Genomic DNA, 17,453 nt, shown 5'->3' with positions numbered 1-17,453 from the left:
TAGTTTTTAAACTTAGCATTTTTAGAATTTATGACTTTTAGACTAGCAGATTCCTTTTTACACTCAGCCTTCATATTTTTTAATAAGCGAGACCAAACTTTAAAATTTCTATATGGAAACCCCTTACCCACCTGCCCCTTTTAGTTTACTTATTTAGTTTTGGCTGCCCTGGGTCTTTGTTGTTGCCGAGAAGGCTTTCTCTGGTTGTGACGAGTGGGGGTCACTCTTCATTGCGGTGCTTGGGCCTCTCATTGTGGTGACTTCTCTTGCGGCAGAGAAGAGGCTTTAGACTTGCAGGCCTCAATAGCTGTGGTGCATGGGCTTAGTTGCTCTTCAGCATGTGGAATCTTCCCGGACCAGGGATTGAACCCAAGTCCCATGCATTGGCAAGTGAGTTCCTATCCACTGAACCTCCAGGAAAGTTCCCCACCCTCCTTTCCAGCTTTTAGCTTTACCATCACTGATACTTTCTTCAGAGTATATATTCAGTCTAGTTTTAAAGTTAGCATATTCTTATGTCAAGCAGTTTCTTACCTCTTTTAACTCTAGTAGCAGATTGAGCTTATATATGTATTTAATAATTCTTAAGTACCTTTGTAGAATCACATTTGATTGTAAGTTACTTATGCTTTAATATAACACGTTTTCCCAAATACATTAGCCTACACTTGAATGTTTTAGCTAGCATCATAACCTTGTTACGTCTTATGAACTTCCTTGGTGTTTCACTGCTGGATGAACTTAGCGGGATTGGAACATTTAGAGATGTAACTACTTTGTCGTCTAGGTAATTTATTAGAAATAAGGAAAAGATTAGTCTTTAATGCAGCTCTTTCAGAGAACTCATGATTGATACTTACGTGTCCAGTTTTTCTTTATCCAGATTATATTAGTTTTAAACTTCTTAATTCACATTGTTGCCAGTTATTAAATATTTCCCAGGAAACTTTAGGATAGCTGTTTGTGTTGCCTTGGGAGCTATGGCTGCTGTATTGAATGTTAAAACCTTGTCTTTCTCTGACTTGGCAGATACATATGGGTTTATTTTGATCTTTATGACATTGGCTGTCAGGAAACCCTTTTCTATGAGCTGACAGGCATGTGGTGGGAGAACAGACTCTAGCTTTCAAATCTGCTTTTGAACTAGAAGAATCAAGGTTGTTGGGACCAGTGTATATTTGTGCATGCTTCAGAGCCCAGTTGAGGGATTTATTTAAAGTGTCATTATGAAGTCCATCTTCAACTACTGGCATTTTTGTTTTGTATCTAGTTATTTCTCTGAAAATTACTTAAAGTAGCATGAAACCACACTCCAGAATCAGTGAATGAAAGTTAAGAAAGATTGAATATCAAAATATTAATGTGAAACTATTCTTCAAGCTAAGTGGAAGTTATAAAAGCTTTTAATGTTCTTTTATATCAGCACATGAGATTTCGTTTTATATGTTTAGTTTTATAGCCTGTTTATATATAGTCCTTTGAACATAGAATTGGTTTGTACCCAGAATTGTTTAACTGCAGTTGCATCAACAGGAATTCTGAATTTGGTTCTTCAACATGATTTGTATTTCATTCTAGACATGGACATGAAACGTATGTTCCTAGTCCACCACAAATGGTAAGAAGGCAGTTCCAAAGGGCTAAGCCAAATTTGGGAAGAGCACAAAGTAAGAAAGAAGCATCAGACATAGAAGAAGACAGAGCAGATCAGAGAAAGGCAAAGCCAGAAGATAGTTTGTCGCAGCGTGAAGATTCTGACAGCCAGCTTCTTCAAAAAGTAAGTTTGAAAAAAATTTTTTTTATTAGTGGGCTCTGTTTATCAATATCATGAAAGAGAACATTTAAAAAATAATTTTGCTTTTTGTATTATAACTATTTTCATGAAAGCTGATAGACTCTCCTAATATTTTGATAGTTTAGAAACCAGTCAGTTGTGTATATGTGTGCAAGTGTAGCACTTTAAGCCAAACTACCAAACCAAATTACCATACAGATTGTTTCCATGATAATATCAGCTGTTTATTCTTAAATTTAAGGGAAAACCTGAGTTTCTGACATCTCCGGAGGTTTCAGCAAGAAAAGATTCTGTCGGTTCCAAGGAGACTGGATTGGCAAAAGAAGATGCTCCATCAGAAGTTGAACCATCTGGAAGTGTTGGAGAGAAGACTGGAGGGGATAATTCTGTGTGTGCAGTTGTTGAAAAGCAGTGTATCAGTAAACCAAGGTAAAGTTTTGTTTAACAAGTACTTTCAGAATAGTAAATACAAATAATATTCCTTATGGATGCCCTACTCTAATTTATTGATGAGTAGAAAGATGATTTGTTAACAGAAGTATGGGTTGTTTTTTATTGACAGGTCTGTTTCGTTCCCACTTTTGATTTTTATTTACTCAAATTTACTTTTTAAAAATAATCTCTGAAAGATTTTTCTTTCCTACATTAAAAATTTCTGGGTATTGAGTATATTAGACATGAGTAGAAACCTGACTAAAGAGTAGTGTGTATTGCCTAAATAACTAGGATGCTAATTTGAATGGAGTCACAAACACAAGTGAAGGGTACCCTTTTCCCACAGTTTTCAAGGAAAGTGGAAGGGAGCCTAAGTTCTAAAAAAAAATTGCTGTGATGGATTTCCTTCTTTTTTCTTTTAACTTAATCTGTTTACTTAGTAAGATAAACAATATGACTTTTTGATCTCTTATTTTGTATTTATTGGCCCAATGTTCTTTATCCTTTTTTCTTCTAATGATTCCCAGTCTTGTATTTCATTATCACTTAAACAACAAGGGGAAAAATGGCTCACAATTAAAAACTTATTGTGAAAAATTTGTAGCTAGATAACTAAGATTTAACTCTTGAGTGAGAAACTAGTAACTGTAAATTCCTCTCATTCTCTTCACAGCATGTGTTGACAGAATGGGTGGTGAGCATTTTATATTAATGGCTTGAATTGAGATTTCACTTTAAAAGTTGAGATTTCATTATAATCATCCTTGTGCACATAATGACTATGTTGCTATTTTGATTAAACATCCAGCTCCCCACAATTGTTAAAAGAACCAGATAACTCTAGACTTGTTCTGGATCGAAGAAGAGCTCTCTCTTCTGCCTCTGAGCGTGAGATAGATCATAGTAGAAGGCGAGTACGTCGAAAGGTTAAACCCAGCATCCCCAAAGGGCGTGGCTCAAAACGAAGTCGGAGTAAGACCTCCAAGAAGGAACCCAGAGCTCCCAGGTCTGTGCTGGTGACTCTTCGCGCTTCCCAGGAAGAAGACGAAGATGACAGTGAAGACTTTGAGTCTGACTATGAAGAAGAAAGCTATCATCTTGCTCCCGAAGAAGTAAACAAAGCTCCAGTGTTTGTACCTATTGGTCTCAGATCTCCTGAACCTGTTCCTGTTCAGATTGAGGAAACTATGGAAGAGGTAGTTTGAGTTTGGAATCCTTGGAACTTTATCTTACTTGTTTTTTGCTTTTGGTGGATCATTATCTCTTCTCTTAGTGATATTAGAATCTGAGGATTACTAGTGTAATTTGTTTGGGGCCTAAATTAGTAGAAATAGACTTGTGTGACCTCATGTGTTTGGTCAGCCCCTGCAGCTCTGGCCCAGCTCAAGGTAGTGAGTGTAACAATACTAAGCCAAATTAATTTCACTTGCAGGCAGGGACCAGCTTGTCTTATTGAGCTATGTATTCTTGTACCTATAGCCCTCTCGTTTTTAGGAAGCATTTCATAAATGTTGACAGACTGATGAGAGAAATGGTGGGGAAGTAGGGACAAGTTGGGGATAATGGAAAGTAAAATACTAGGTACTAAGAAGACTAGCTCTGGAGGTTTTGCTTTCCGTTCTTAAGAATCACAGACTCTTAAAAAACCTTAAATGTTTCATTTTTGCCAAGATGATGTCAATCAATAAGAATTACTATATTTTAGGTTTTTAAATTGTATATGAATGTGAATTATCTCTTCAGTTTAATATTTTATTTTATGATTCGTTTTGTTTTCCTGTGATGGTATGCCAAAATGAAATAATGAAACTTTTCATGTTGGCAGCTTGTAATCCCCACGAATGTCACAGATGTAGGATGCATAACTGTTGTTGAACATCAGCTTTCATCAAACATAGATGTGATTCCTCAAGAAATGAGACAAGAAGAAAATTTGAATGCATTATCAGTTGTAAGCATCTGTTTTATTATGTTTTACCTCTAATTCTTTGTTTACTTTCAAAAGACTCAAAGTTTATTTTGAAAGCTGTAGGTTTACATACAGTTAGTTCTTAACTAGTATGATTGGCATTATTATTTCTAGGAGCTGAAAGTGTAAATGGTACAAACTAGTGAATAATTTATAGATTTTATATTTGACTTGAAAAGTATAGATTTTTGTGTATGGGAATAGCTCTTAATATCTTCTTAGACTTATGTTAAAATTCTGATGCATTAAATATAAACTGAATTTCAATTATCTAAAACATACTTAGTTGCCTTTTGCTTGGCGCACTCTTGCTCATTTATTTGCTTGGTATTTAACTTGTTTTTATAAATGAAGTCTTATAACTTTTTTAAAAAACAGCTTTATTAAGATACAGTTCACACCATACAGTTCATCCATTTAAAGTATACATTTCATTGGTTTTTAGATATTGGCACAGTGAGTTTTTTTTGTCACCTCAAAAAGAAGTCTTATGCTCATTGACAGTTGCTCCTTGTTTCCTTCCAACTTTCCCCAGACCTGGGCGACCAGTGACCTATTTTTTGTCTCTATAGATTTCTCATTCTGGACGTAAACATATAGTATGGTCTTTATTCATTCATCTGTTCATGGAGATATAGATTGTTTCCATCTTTTGGCCATTATAAATAATGCTGCTATGACCATTCACATACAAGTTTCTGTATGGACATATGTTTTCATTTCTCTTGGGTACATTCATGGAAGTATAATTGCTGTGTCATATGGTAACTTTGTTTAATCATTTGAGGAACTAGCTGGCTGTTTTCCAAAGTTACTGCATCATTTTATATTCCTACCAGTGGTGTATGAAAATTCCAGTTTCTTCACATCCTGACTTTTTTATTTTATTTTTTGGATGTAACCATCCTCAGTTCAGTTCAGTTCAGTCGCTCAGTCATGTCTGACTCTTTGCGACCCCGTGAATTGCAGCACGCCAGGCCTCCCTGTCCATCACCAACTCCGGAGTTTACTCAAACTCATGTACATCGAGTCGATGATGCCATCTAGCCATCTCATCCTCTGTTGTCCCCTTCTCCTCCTGCCCCCAACCCCTCCCAGCATCAGGGTCTTTTCCAATGAGTCAGCTCTTCGCATGAGGTGGCCAAAGTACTGGAGTTTCAGCTTCAGCATCAGTCCTTCCAATGAACACCCAGGACTGATCTCTAGGATGGACTGGTTGGATCTCCTTGCAATCCAAGGGACTCTCAAGAGTCTTCTCCAACACCACAGTTCAAAAGCATCAATTCTTCGGCACTCAGCTTTCTTCACAGTCCAGCTCTCACATCCATAAATGACCACTGGAAAAACCATAGCCTTGACTAGATGGACCTTTGTTGGCAAAGTAATGTCTCTACTTTTTAATATGCTGTCTAAGTTGGTCATAAGTTTATTTCCAAAGAGTAAGCATCTTTTAATTTCACAGCTGCAATCACCATCTGCAGTTATTTTGGAGCCCCAAAAAAATAAAGTCTGACACTGCTTCCACTGTTTCCCTATCTATTTGCCATGAAGTGATGGGACCAGATGCCATGATCTTAGTTTTCTGAATGTTGAGCTTTAAGCCAACTTTTTCACTCTCCTCTTTGACTTTCATCAAGAGTAGGTGTGAAATGATACCTCATTATGGTTTTAATTTGTGTTCTCGAATGATTAATGATGTTGAGCATCTTTTCATGTGCTTTTATTGGCTATTTTTATATCTTTGGAGAAATGTCTGTTTGGAGTCTTAGCCTATTAAAATTTTTTTTTGGTCCATTTGTCTTTTTTTATTGAGTTGTAAGAATTTTTTTTATATTCTTGATACAAGTTCCTAATTGTATATATGATTCTCAAATGTTTTATCTCACTTTGTGGGTTTTTTATTTTCTTGACAGTTTTTTATTTTTTATTATTTTTTTTTCTTGACAATTTTTTAGAGTACTTGGAGTTCCATTTATTTGTTTTTGTTGTTGTTGCTCATGCTTTTACTGTCATATCTAAGAATCCTTTCCCAAAGCTAAGGTCTTAAAGATTTACTCCTGTTTTACATTTAAGTCTTTAATCCATTTTGAGTTTTGTTTTTGTTTTTTTTTTGGCCATGCCATGCGATTTGTGGGATCTTAGTTCCCTGACCAGAGCTTGAACGCGGGTGCCCAGCAGGGGAAGCACCAAGTACTAACCACTGGCTTGCCAGGGAGTTTTCCTCATTTTGAGTTAATTTTTATATGGTGTGAGATTAGAGTCCCAGTTCATTCTTGTGCCTATGACTGTCTAATGGTTGCATCATTTCTTTGAAAAAAGTGTTCTTTCCCCATTGAAGTTTTTTATTTTTGTCAAAAATTAGTTGGCTGCAGATACGTGGACTCTCGGTTCTGTTCCATGGGCTTATTTGTTTGCCTTAATACTGGAGAGGCGCTGTTGTTTTTTGTTGCTCTGTAGTAAGTTTGGGAATTTAAAATAGGGTGACTTACACTTTTTTTCTGTTTTTAGGATTATTTTGGCTGTTGTGGGTCTGCTGCAATTCCATATGAATTTTATTTATTTATTTTTTATATAAATTTTGAAATCAACTTATCAGTTTCTATAAACATGTCAGTTGAGATTCTGATTGGGATTGCATTGAATTGTAGATAAATTGGAGGAGCAGGTATTGCCCTTGTAACAGTGTTGAGTCTTTCAGTCAATGGACATGGAATATAGTCCCATTTACTTACCTGTTCTTTGATTTCTTTCGATGGTGTTTTGTAGTTTTCAGAGTATGAACTTTGCACTTCCTTCATTTGCAAGTATATTTTTATTTTTCATGCTATCGTGAATGGAATTATTTTCTTTAATTTCAAATTTGGCTTGTTTATTGCATTTGATTTTTGTATATTGATCTTATATCCTGCAACTTTGCTCGACTCATTTATTCTAACAGTTTTTTAGTGGAGCCCTTAGGATTTTCTACATACAAGACTATGACATATACGAATAGAAGTAGTTTTATTTCTGCCTTTCTGCATTCCTTTTGTAGGGCTACTGTAACAAAGGACCATGGTCTGAGTGGCTTAAAACAGCAGACACTTGTTCTGTCATAGTTCTGGAGGCTAGAATTCCCAAACCAAGGTGCCCCTGCTGATGGTCCTTCTGGTGGTTGTTGGCAGTCCTTGTCATTCCTTGGCTTGTGGCAACACAGTCCAGCCCTGCCTCCTTTGCCCATGATGTTCTTCTCCCTGTATGTGTGTCTGCTTTTCTTATAAGGACAGCAGTCTTACTGGATTAGGGTTAGCCCTAATCCACTATAACGTCATCTTCACTTGATTATATGTAGGAAGACCCTTTTTCAAAAAGAGGTCACATTCACAGTACTGGGGGTTAAGACTTCAACGTGTCTTTTTGGGGGATATAATTCAGTTTATCACACATTCCAGTCTGGATGTCTTATTTCTTTTCTTGCTTTAATTACCATGTCTAGAATTCCAGTACAGTGTTGAATATAGGAAGGGAAAAGCATCCAGTCTTTCGCCATTAAGTTTGATGTTAGCTGTGGATTTTTCATAGGTGCCCTTTTCCAAATTGAAAAGTTCCATTCTGTTCCTACTTTGTGTTGAGTGTTTTATCATGAAAGACTGTTGGAATTTGTCATATGCTTTTACTGCACCTCTAGAGATGATCATGTAATTGTTGTCTTTTATTGTATTGATATGATGTAACGCATTGGTTTGAATTTTGGATGTTAAACCAAAAAACTGCATCCCCAGGATAAAATCTTTTTAGTCATGGCATATAATTTTTATATGTTGTTCGATTCAATTTGCTAGTATTTTATGGAGGATTTTGTTTGTCCGTATTCATAACAAATACTAAGCTATTATCTCTGATAATCTGATACCACATTTTTGTGATCTCAGGAACTGAAAGCCCTCCAGCTGTGGCCTGCAGGGAAAAGGGGCCCAGTTTTCTTGGCTGCAGCAGCCTGAGGTAGAGTTTCTGCCTCACTCAGCTGAAAGGAGGGGGAGAACAGTCTTAGTTCAAATACCACGGACTTTCACCTTTGTTACTGAAGTTTCAACAATTTTTCAAACATATATACATCTTATGCTCTTAAGGTCCAGAGGCTTTAACTGGTGGCTCTTTAATAAATTTTGCCAGTTTCACTGGGGAGAGGGCCAGCAGAGCTCCTCATGCTGTCATGCTGGGCATAGATCCTGTAACAACTTCTCTTTAAAAAAAAAAAAAAAAAAATCAGAATTTTAAATAAATTATTTATTTATTTAAATAATTACTTAATTTTTGGGGCTGTGCTCGGTCTTCATTGCTGCACTGGTTTTTCTCTAGTCCGTGGAGAGCAGGGGCTGCTCTCTCGTTGTGGTGTACGGATTTCTTATTTTGGTGGCTTCTCTTGTGGCAGAGAAGGGGCTGTAGGGCGCACGGGCTTCAGTGGTTGCAGAATGTGGGCTCAATAGTTGTGGCTCCCAGGCTGGAGCACAGGCTCAGTAGTTGTGGGGCATGGGCTTAGTTGTTCACGGCCTGTGGGATCTTCCTGGATCAGGGATTGGAATCCAAGTCTCCTGCATTGGCAGATTGATTCTTTACCACTAAGCCATCAGAGAAACCCCTATACATTCTTAATTTGCTAAAATTTATTTAAGTTTGAAGCCAACTTGTAGTATAAAGAATTCATGATATTCTTCAGACCTTGCTGTCCATTGGGTCAAAACTAGTAGCAGATACGACTAAAGTTGAAGGATTATGAAAGTGAATAAGAAAGGCAGGTGCTTGTTACATATGACCACAGTTAAAATTTGCATATAAGGAAAAGGTAAAAGAAGGAGCAAGAGTTGAAAATATTTGATTGTTAAACTGCATTTCTGTTGTTTATGAAATGTTATAAATAATTATAAATTTCTACTCCATTGTAACCAAAGGCATTGAAAGACCTGTAAAATGTAGTGCTTTTTGATATACAGAACATGTATTTGGGAAAATACAGGAGATGTTATTAATACTTCCCTTTTGCTGTTTCAGGAAATGACTGTAGGTGAACATTCCCAGGCTGACACAGGTAACTGTTAATAAGGAAACCGCTAAAAATTCTTGGTTAACCCCAGCAAGCACAGTGATTTAGCAGTGGTGATAGTGAATGAGTCAGTTTGCTGAAAAGTTGAAGGAGAAGATTTAGCAGGTGAATGTATTATCTCTAGGAGAAACTTGGATTCTTGGAATGCTGCTTTAGAGAGTGATTAACTGTTTAATAAAGAAGTATGTATTTTCTCTGTTAATGCACAGATGTGAATATTTCCTTTGAAGGTATTGAGTTATTTAATGGGAAGGAGGCACTTTCAGTGGGTTAAAGTCAACAGTTGACACTTTCTTTGTTTGTAGTATATAAACTGAATGGAACACTACCCTTGTAAGGGGTTAGTGGTATGGAAACTTGTTAATAGAGGATAAACACCTACATTGAAATTCTTTTCTAAGCAAACAAACTTAATTTTCCAGATTCATTCTTCTATTAATGTTGGTTTGGTTTTTCAGAAAATACCAACGATGGGAGCACTGAAGCTGCCATAGCCCTACTGACCATGGGAGATCTGGTGTTGCAGTCAGAGATCAGCCCAGAACAGAGTGATGGTAAGAATAAAAGAGGAGTCCTAACAAAAGAAGAAACCTTTAAAATACAATGTCCAAGAGATTATATTCATATTTGAATATTAAGTGACTATCTGCCTTTTTATATTTGAAGTTAGTGTCACTTTGTTGTTTTTCCAGAAAAGGTAATATGTATGAATATGATCCCTGGGTTGGGAAGCTCCCTTGGAGGAGGGCATAGCAGCCCGTTCCAGTATTCTTGCCTGGAGAATCCCCATGGACAGAGGAGCCTGGCAGGCTACAGTCCATGGAGTCGCAAAGAGTCAGACACGACTGAGCGACTAAGCACACACAAGCGCACGCACACGTGTATTGATCCATCCTGCTTACTTGGCCCTCCAAATGTAGTGGCCTCTATTTCCACATAGTACACTGGGTTTACTAAGGATAATGTGTATGCATGGAGTAGTTACTCTACTGAATCCTCTACCTTTATCATCATAAGTATCATTTGTCAGCTAAGTTCATTGGTCACTGATCACTTTATACATGTTTCTTTGGCAAAGGAGCTGCTGCTTTAGATAGACTTCTCAGTTACATGACAGTCAAATACAGTGTGAAGGGATAGTAGCAGTCATTGAGATTATTTAGACTATTATGTTAGTCTAAATACGTGTCAACCGAGACTTTTAGTATTTTATTTTAGTCTATGGTCTTTACTATCAAAGGACCTTCTACTTTGTGTGAGTGTGTGTGTGTGCGCGTGCGCGTGCTCAGTCATGTCCAACTCTTTGCGACCCTGTGGACTGTAGCCCCCCAGGCTCCTCTGTCCATGGAAGTTTCCAGGGAAGAATACGGGAGTGGGTAGCCATTTCCTGCTTCCCAGGGATCTAACTGTGTCTCTTGCACTGACAGGTAGATTCTTTTCCCCTGTGCCCCCTGGGAAGCCCACTCTACTTTTAAGTATATTTAATGGATAATTATGTTAATAATGCTGCTGTTAATTATTTTAACTGCTGATGAGCGACCTGCCATTGAAGTGTCAGCCTTCTAGGCCCATAACTCTATAGTTATCAGGGAAGTCTCTTGATTTGCGTTCTCTGTAGGACCCCTTTTTCAGTGGGAAAGTATTGCATTGCAATATGTCACAAATGTCTAGCATGTAAAAAACTGGTTTTAAAAAATCATAAATGAAGATAATCCTGTCTTGAAATTCATCTGAGGTTATATAGTTACTGAAAGCAACAAAAAGATTTATTTTTATTTATAATAACAGTTTCAGTCTATAAGAGTTTTTAAACTTAGAACATGTCAAATTGCTTGCATGAGATATGAGGTCATAAATTTAAACTTGGAGCCAGAAAGAGCATACTTTAAAAATAATACAGATATTTAGTTTCTCAAATGTGTTTTACCCATTTTATCATTCCTTCAGTCCTCTCCTTAATGAATTTAATAAATCTTTAACACATTGTTCACTCAAAAAAAAGAAAATATTAGGGACTTCCCTGGTGGTCCAGTGAGTAAAACTCTGTGCTTCCATTGCAGGGGACACGGATTCAGCCCCTGGTTAGGGAACTAAGATCCAACATGCTGGGCAGTGTGGTGGCGGCTGCATTCCCCCGCAAAATATATATATATATATATATAAGAAAATAAAATAGAACTTGGCAGTTGCTGCATGTTGAAGGATTTATTTGGACGTCTATTTGTATTGCACCAATTTTAATTTTCTGGTTTTTCTGCAATAGGAATATGCATACTTCCAGATGCTCCTTCAGTCGCTCAAAGCCATATTCCTTTCAGCCCAGATAATGCAAATCTCAAAAGTGTTCACGAATGCCAGGAGCCTTCTTCACCTGTCCGCAGTACATCTCCATCAGTAGAAGAAAACATGACTGTATTGGATGTGGATAAACAGAATACTAAAGAAGAAATTGGTTTGACAGAAGAAGTAAAGGAAAGCACTACATCATCCAGGTTTATTTTGCTTTATTAAACTATTACTGTTTTTTGAGTTTTACAAAATAAATTGCAGTGTTTAATTAATAAATATATGTAAACCAACCATCAGTTTGGCTAATAACTTTGAGTAATAGTTAACTAAATGTAAAGTGGGCAGTGCTAATTTTTCACCCTTTAAAAGTAAGGATTAGCTGATTTTGATTTTAGTTTAATGGTTTACATATTAAAATGAACCACAATGCATGTTTTAAGCTTTAAAGAAATAGTCCTATGTAAATATAGTCCCTGTTTTACAGACCTGGTCCAGATTCTCTTCCTTTCTCAAAGCTTTTAGATATTTCTACCATGTAATAATTTTATCATTAAGAAATGAACACCCTAAATGATGTAGCTCCTGAGAAGATGGCATTTAACTCTACCAGTGCTGGATAGAGGGAATCAATGTGAGAGAATTTTTCCACAGTTGATCAATTTCTCTTCTCACCTGTTTCTAGGACTACAACTTTTGAAGTGACCAATAATTTGAGAAGGAGAAGTAGATTTGCCAAGCCCAAGCCAAATCTTAAGAAGATTTTAGGGACCAAGAGATTTGGTGCTCATCAGAAAGTTCCTAGTCTGTTTGTAACTAAAGGAGAAGAAGTGGAAATTCAAAGAGGTAAACTTTATTGTTCCCTTAAAAGTTACAAAATTACTTTGTCACAAGAAGTTTTATTGTCATTTCAAATGGGATATTCAGTTGTTGCAATTATTTTAACTTAACTATTAAAAAGTTAAAACATACAGAAAGTAGAATGAGCTATAAAATACCCATAAATCCACCAACTAGTTTCAATAATTGTTACGCTTTCACTATATTTACTTGATCAGACTTTCTCTTTATATATATATATATATATCTCTCTGTGTCTGTTGAATACTCAAGTGTACATTTCTTAGGCATACATGCACGTGGCAGAAAACAAGACAGGACCCAAAAGGGAAAAATTTTAAAAAGTCCTTCCTTTCTTGGTTCCCAGTCCCCTAATCCCATTTCCAGTATCAGTTTTTATTATAGACTTCTAGGAATGCTTTATCTACATGAGCATCTAAATAAGGTGTATGTATATATATACACACACACATATATGTACACACATGTATATTCCTTTCAACAAGAACAAAAATACATGCATATTATACCTACTGTCCAGCATTTCTTGAAAGTGGCAGTTTTGTTGAGATAACTCATACCATACAATTCACCATTTAAAGTGTACAATTTGGGAGTCCCCTGGCGGTCCAGTGGTTAGGACTGCATGCTTCCACTGCAGGGGCATGGGTTCAGTCCCTGGTTGGGGAATTAAAATCCCACAAGCTGTGCATAGCCCCACCCCCACCCCCAAATGTACAGTTCAATGGTTAGTATATTCACCTTTTAGATTTTATAAATAATATATTTCTGCCAACATTCGGTGAGGGTATCAATTTCTCTGCATCCACCCAGACCTTTGTTAGTATTTGTCTCTCTGAGTATAGCTGTCTTAGTGGGTGTGAAGTCCTATCTTGGCGGTTTTGATTTGCATTTTATTTCCCTTTTGACTAATGATGTTGAGTATCTTTTTATGCGCTTATTTGCATATCTTCTTTAGAGAAATGTCTCCCAAGATCCATGCTCATTTTAGAATTGAGTTGTTTTTCATTATTGAGTTCTTTATATGTTAGTGCATTCCATTTTTAAAGATTATTATATTAAAAAAAAGTCTTTCCATATGATTGCATAGTGCTCTTATTCCATTTTTTCAATTTCATTTATTCAATTTTTTCAATGGCCTCACTATATTGTGACTTACATGTTGAACCGTAGTCCCACTTCCTTTTCCATCTGCCCTTCCTACCAAGGTCCCAACCCCTTAGGGAACTAGTGGGAGCAGGAAAAGCAGTGGTAGGCTGCATAGATTGTATTCAGTTCTCTCCATTTGTAGAGGATCTGAATATCTAGCATCATTTTCCCCCTGTTTTGGGGAAAACAATCTGGTATTTTCTTTGAGCCAGCAGTGCCTGTGATTCAGTTAGTAAATTCGTTCATTTGGCTTGAGCAGTACCCAGAAGATCTCTTAGTGTGCAGGGTCCAGTTACCTCTTTATATAGACGTCATTGTCTTCCCATTTGTGACATTATTCTTTACAGATCAGCTCCCTCCCCAACACTTCCCCTAGGGTGCAACCAGCCAGACCTCATGAGTACCTTTCTCTAAACTTACTCTTTGTATGTGTGTTTCTGATTATACTGCTGTTACAATAAAGTAGAAATAATAGTTGTTGGTGAAGGACAGGGAAGCCTGGCGTGCTGCAGTCCGTGGGGTCTCAAAGAGTTGGACATAACTGAGCGACTGAACTGAACTAATAATTGTTGTGGCTGCCAGGAGTGAAATAGGTGCAGTGCAGATTCATTAATTATCTCATTTATGTTAAAAAGTGTAATTGGCCCAGACCACCTTTCTGCCATGTGTAAAAACTTGGTTTTTGGATTAAGAGAAGTTTGGAAGAGCCACTGTATAGTGATCTTTGAAAAAATATATTTCTGATGTGGAGATTTTGACTTTACTATTTTGCAAAGTCTATGTTTTAAATGTGTTTTTTATTTAAGACTCTGAGAAAAATGCTTCTCAAGAAACAGAATTAGAAGATAAAAACCTTGGATCGGTTACAGCAGCAGAGAGTGCAGAGCAGAGCAAAGTGGCATCTGTACATGGTGTTGAAGAAACCAGTATTTCACAAGAAACACACCTAACTGAAAGGTAAAAGAGGAGAGATGTTCTGGGATTTGCTTCATATTCTGCATCAACTATGACCATAAGCGGTAGCTATAAAAATTTGTTCTATTGCATTTAGTATATCTTAAAAGTTGGAAAACCATTAAATGAGATGAACCTTGACATACCAGCTCTAAATATTCTTCTGTGGCTGTCTCCTTGATTTCAGAGATATACTAACCTGTTTTTCAGAGGTGAAGAGCAAGAAGGGCGATCTGAAGAAGTTCCGATATCATCAGTTGCTCCAGCTGTTTCTTCTGAGTCAGGGCCCCACACACTCGGTTTGGGCATGGGTCTTGGTGAGAGCTCTGTTGAAGAGGCTCTGGGAAAGGACTTTAATGGAGACCCTGTGCTTACACTAAATGTGCCAAAGGTAAAAGAATGTAAAATATAACAGGGAGTGACTAGCTAGTTGTAATTTACACACAATAAACTTCACCCTTTTTAGTGTATAATTTGACAAATTTTGATAAACATATATCGTTATATAACTGATACATAAACAATTCCATCACTTTCAAAATTTTCCAGTGTCCTTTTCTAGTCACTCCTTTCTCTCTACCTCCAGCTTCTGACAGCCACTAATCTTTTCTTCTTTCCCTATAATTTTGCGTTTATGAGAATGTATGTGGTAGAATTTTTATTGAGTGTGTTTTTAGTCTCTGGAACATAGAGATAAAATAACCAATGGTTAGCTTTGTGTACAAGCTTTAAAAAAGGAAGTGTTTTGTACAGAGAGAATTGTTGCTTCAAGTTCCCATAGTTATTCTAATGTGCATCCAGCCCTGAGCAAATCCTTAATCTGAAAGAACAAGTATGAATTAGCCACGTGAAGGAAGAGGAACATGTACGAAGAACAAGTGTGAAATAGCATGACATGCTCAGGGACTATATATATAGTTGTGAGTGGGATATAAATGAGAAAAGTGCTTAGAGATAAAGTTAGGCAGCTTGGGGACATATCATAAAAGGAGTTTTTATGGCTTGCTAAGGAGTTTGGGTTATATCCAAAGTTACAGAATTTTCCCCTACTGCCCAATTTTTTTAATTTTTACTTTTTATTTTAAAATAATTTCAAGTTTAGAGAAAAGTTGCAAGAATCTGACACAGAAATCTGTTAACGTTTTGCCTCATTTGCATGCATTCCTGGCTGTAAACATTACTCTCTCTCTGTGTTGCTCTCCATCTTGGTAGATACTTTAAAAAAAGCCAAACCTTTTGAAAGTAAGCTGGAGTCCAAGCTAGTTTGCAATCTGGATTTCTTTTATTGCTTCCTCATTATAGATTCAAGTTAAGTGTCTTTTGGCAAGAGTTACTATGTAGGTGATGTTTTACTCTGTGTTGCAGTCCATGGGGTTTCTAAGAGTCAGATACAGCTGAGTGACTGAACTGAACTGATCGTATCAGGGGACACATAATGTCAGTTTATCCCATTATTGGTGATACTAACTGATCACTGGGGTACCCGCCAGATTTCTCCGTTATAATAGCACCTTTTCCATTTAGTAATTTAGTTTGCATTGATGATTCTTGCCTTAATCAATTAACTGACATTGTTGGTTGCAAAATGAAAGTTTCAGGATCTTAAGCAGTGGAGAATTATAATTGGAATTGCATTTTAGAGAAAACAGTGTTTACAGTTTTGTGGAAAACTGATTGGATGGAGCCATGCTGGAGGCAAAGAGACCAGTTTGTTTCCATGTACATGTCACCTCCTGATGGTGTGGTGGCTGCTGAGATGGGGATAGAGAGAAGGTTGAGGGTTTTGTGTCTCCCTTTTCTGTTACTTCAAAAATCGTTTCATATTCCACACATACTTAACAATTTATTCATAATTGCTTTGTGTATATATGTGTGTTTATTTAAATGAATCAACATTTTATTGGTACATCTGAAAGTTTCAAAACACCTGAAAAATTCTCTGCTTAGATTAGCTAAGTTGTTGAGTTTTGAAACAATAACTGTTCACATTGTCAGGAATTCTTTTTAAAACTTAGATTTGGTTAACCTTACTCTTTTAATTTTCTGTGGCAGTGTATACCAACTAATATTCCAGAAGTCCAGCAAGAGAATGTAAACAATCTTCAAGATCTAACAGGTATGATAATCTGCTTCAGTGGTATTGTAGAGCTTAATAATATGTTTTTTACTTACTCCCCATTTGACTATAGAAAAAAAGAAAAAGAAGTTTTGTTGGTCTATGATGATCTTAAATTTTTTTAAAAAAAGACACTTGAAATATTTTGTATATAAGCTTTGTTATTCAGAATTATAAATCTTATAAAAAAAGAATTGTAAATCTTCTCAATAGAGAATCATATTTATCCTTTATGAAATTACTTTTTATTTACTTATTTCTTGAGGGGTGTAATTTAGTTTTTTTGTGCTTTTGGATAAATTATCATGAAACTTTTTAGAAATGAAATAAATGAGTGATTTTCTGTCATTTCATGGTTCAGCTTTTCATTTCTAACTTTTAAACTTTGATAGTCAATCTAGTTAATGTACATCAGGATGGTGAGGATGAACAAGCTTTCATTTTAACTCTGGTGGAAATCCCAACCCATGCAGTAGAAGAATATGCTGATAGCACCATGCAGTTAATGCCAAATCCTTTATTGCCGGCGCCCATATTGGTCAAATCAGTGAATACAAAAGAAAGAGAAGACACGAGGTAATGAATCATCTGACCTGCTTCTGCTAGGAGGAAGGGGTGGTTTGTGAATTGAGTAGTATTGATTGAACAAGCCATTCACCAACCTTATTTGTAATTGTCATGGGGATCTTATTTAGTAATTATGTGATAAGTTAGAGAAAAATTACTGATTTTGTATCTGATAAAGTTGCCATTTAAATGTATGATACTTTGTGTGAAACTTTGTTGGTATTTTAAGTATTTTGAAAGC

At 36.4% G+C, this 17,453-nt stretch overlaps 1 protein-coding gene across 2 annotated transcripts in view; it reads left to right on the top strand.

Moving 5' to 3' along the window:
* Nucleotides 1-17,453, top strand: part of BDP1 (B double prime 1, subunit of RNA polymerase III transcription initiation factor IIIB) — a 79,104-nt gene that overhangs the window by 44,644 nt on the left and 17,007 nt on the right. For both annotated transcript variants that reach the window (XM_043887228.1, XM_043887227.1), the window contains exons 23-34: nt 1,579-1,777; nt 2,037-2,224; nt 3,039-3,426; nt 4,056-4,181; nt 9,228-9,264; nt 9,738-9,833; nt 11,543-11,771; nt 12,251-12,411; nt 14,382-14,532; nt 14,740-14,920; nt 16,582-16,645; nt 17,038-17,221. In XM_043887228.1, coding sequence (XP_043743163.1) covers nt 1,579-1,777; nt 2,037-2,224; nt 3,039-3,426; nt 4,056-4,181; nt 9,228-9,264; nt 9,738-9,833; nt 11,543-11,771; nt 12,251-12,411; nt 14,382-14,532; nt 14,740-14,920; nt 16,582-16,645; nt 17,038-17,221 — 2,004 coding nt within the window. The remainder of the gene's footprint in view (nt 1-1,578; nt 1,778-2,036; nt 2,225-3,038; nt 3,427-4,055; nt 4,182-9,227; nt 9,265-9,737; nt 9,834-11,542; nt 11,772-12,250; nt 12,412-14,381; nt 14,533-14,739; nt 14,921-16,581; nt 16,646-17,037; nt 17,222-17,453) is intronic.

This window comes from Cervus elaphus, chromosome 25 (assembly GCF_910594005.1).
Source record: "Cervus elaphus chromosome 25, mCerEla1.1, whole genome shotgun sequence".
Classification (NCBI taxonomy): domain Eukaryota; kingdom Metazoa; phylum Chordata; class Mammalia; order Artiodactyla; family Cervidae; genus Cervus; species Cervus elaphus.
This window is presented reverse-complemented; position numbering and strand designations above follow the sequence as displayed.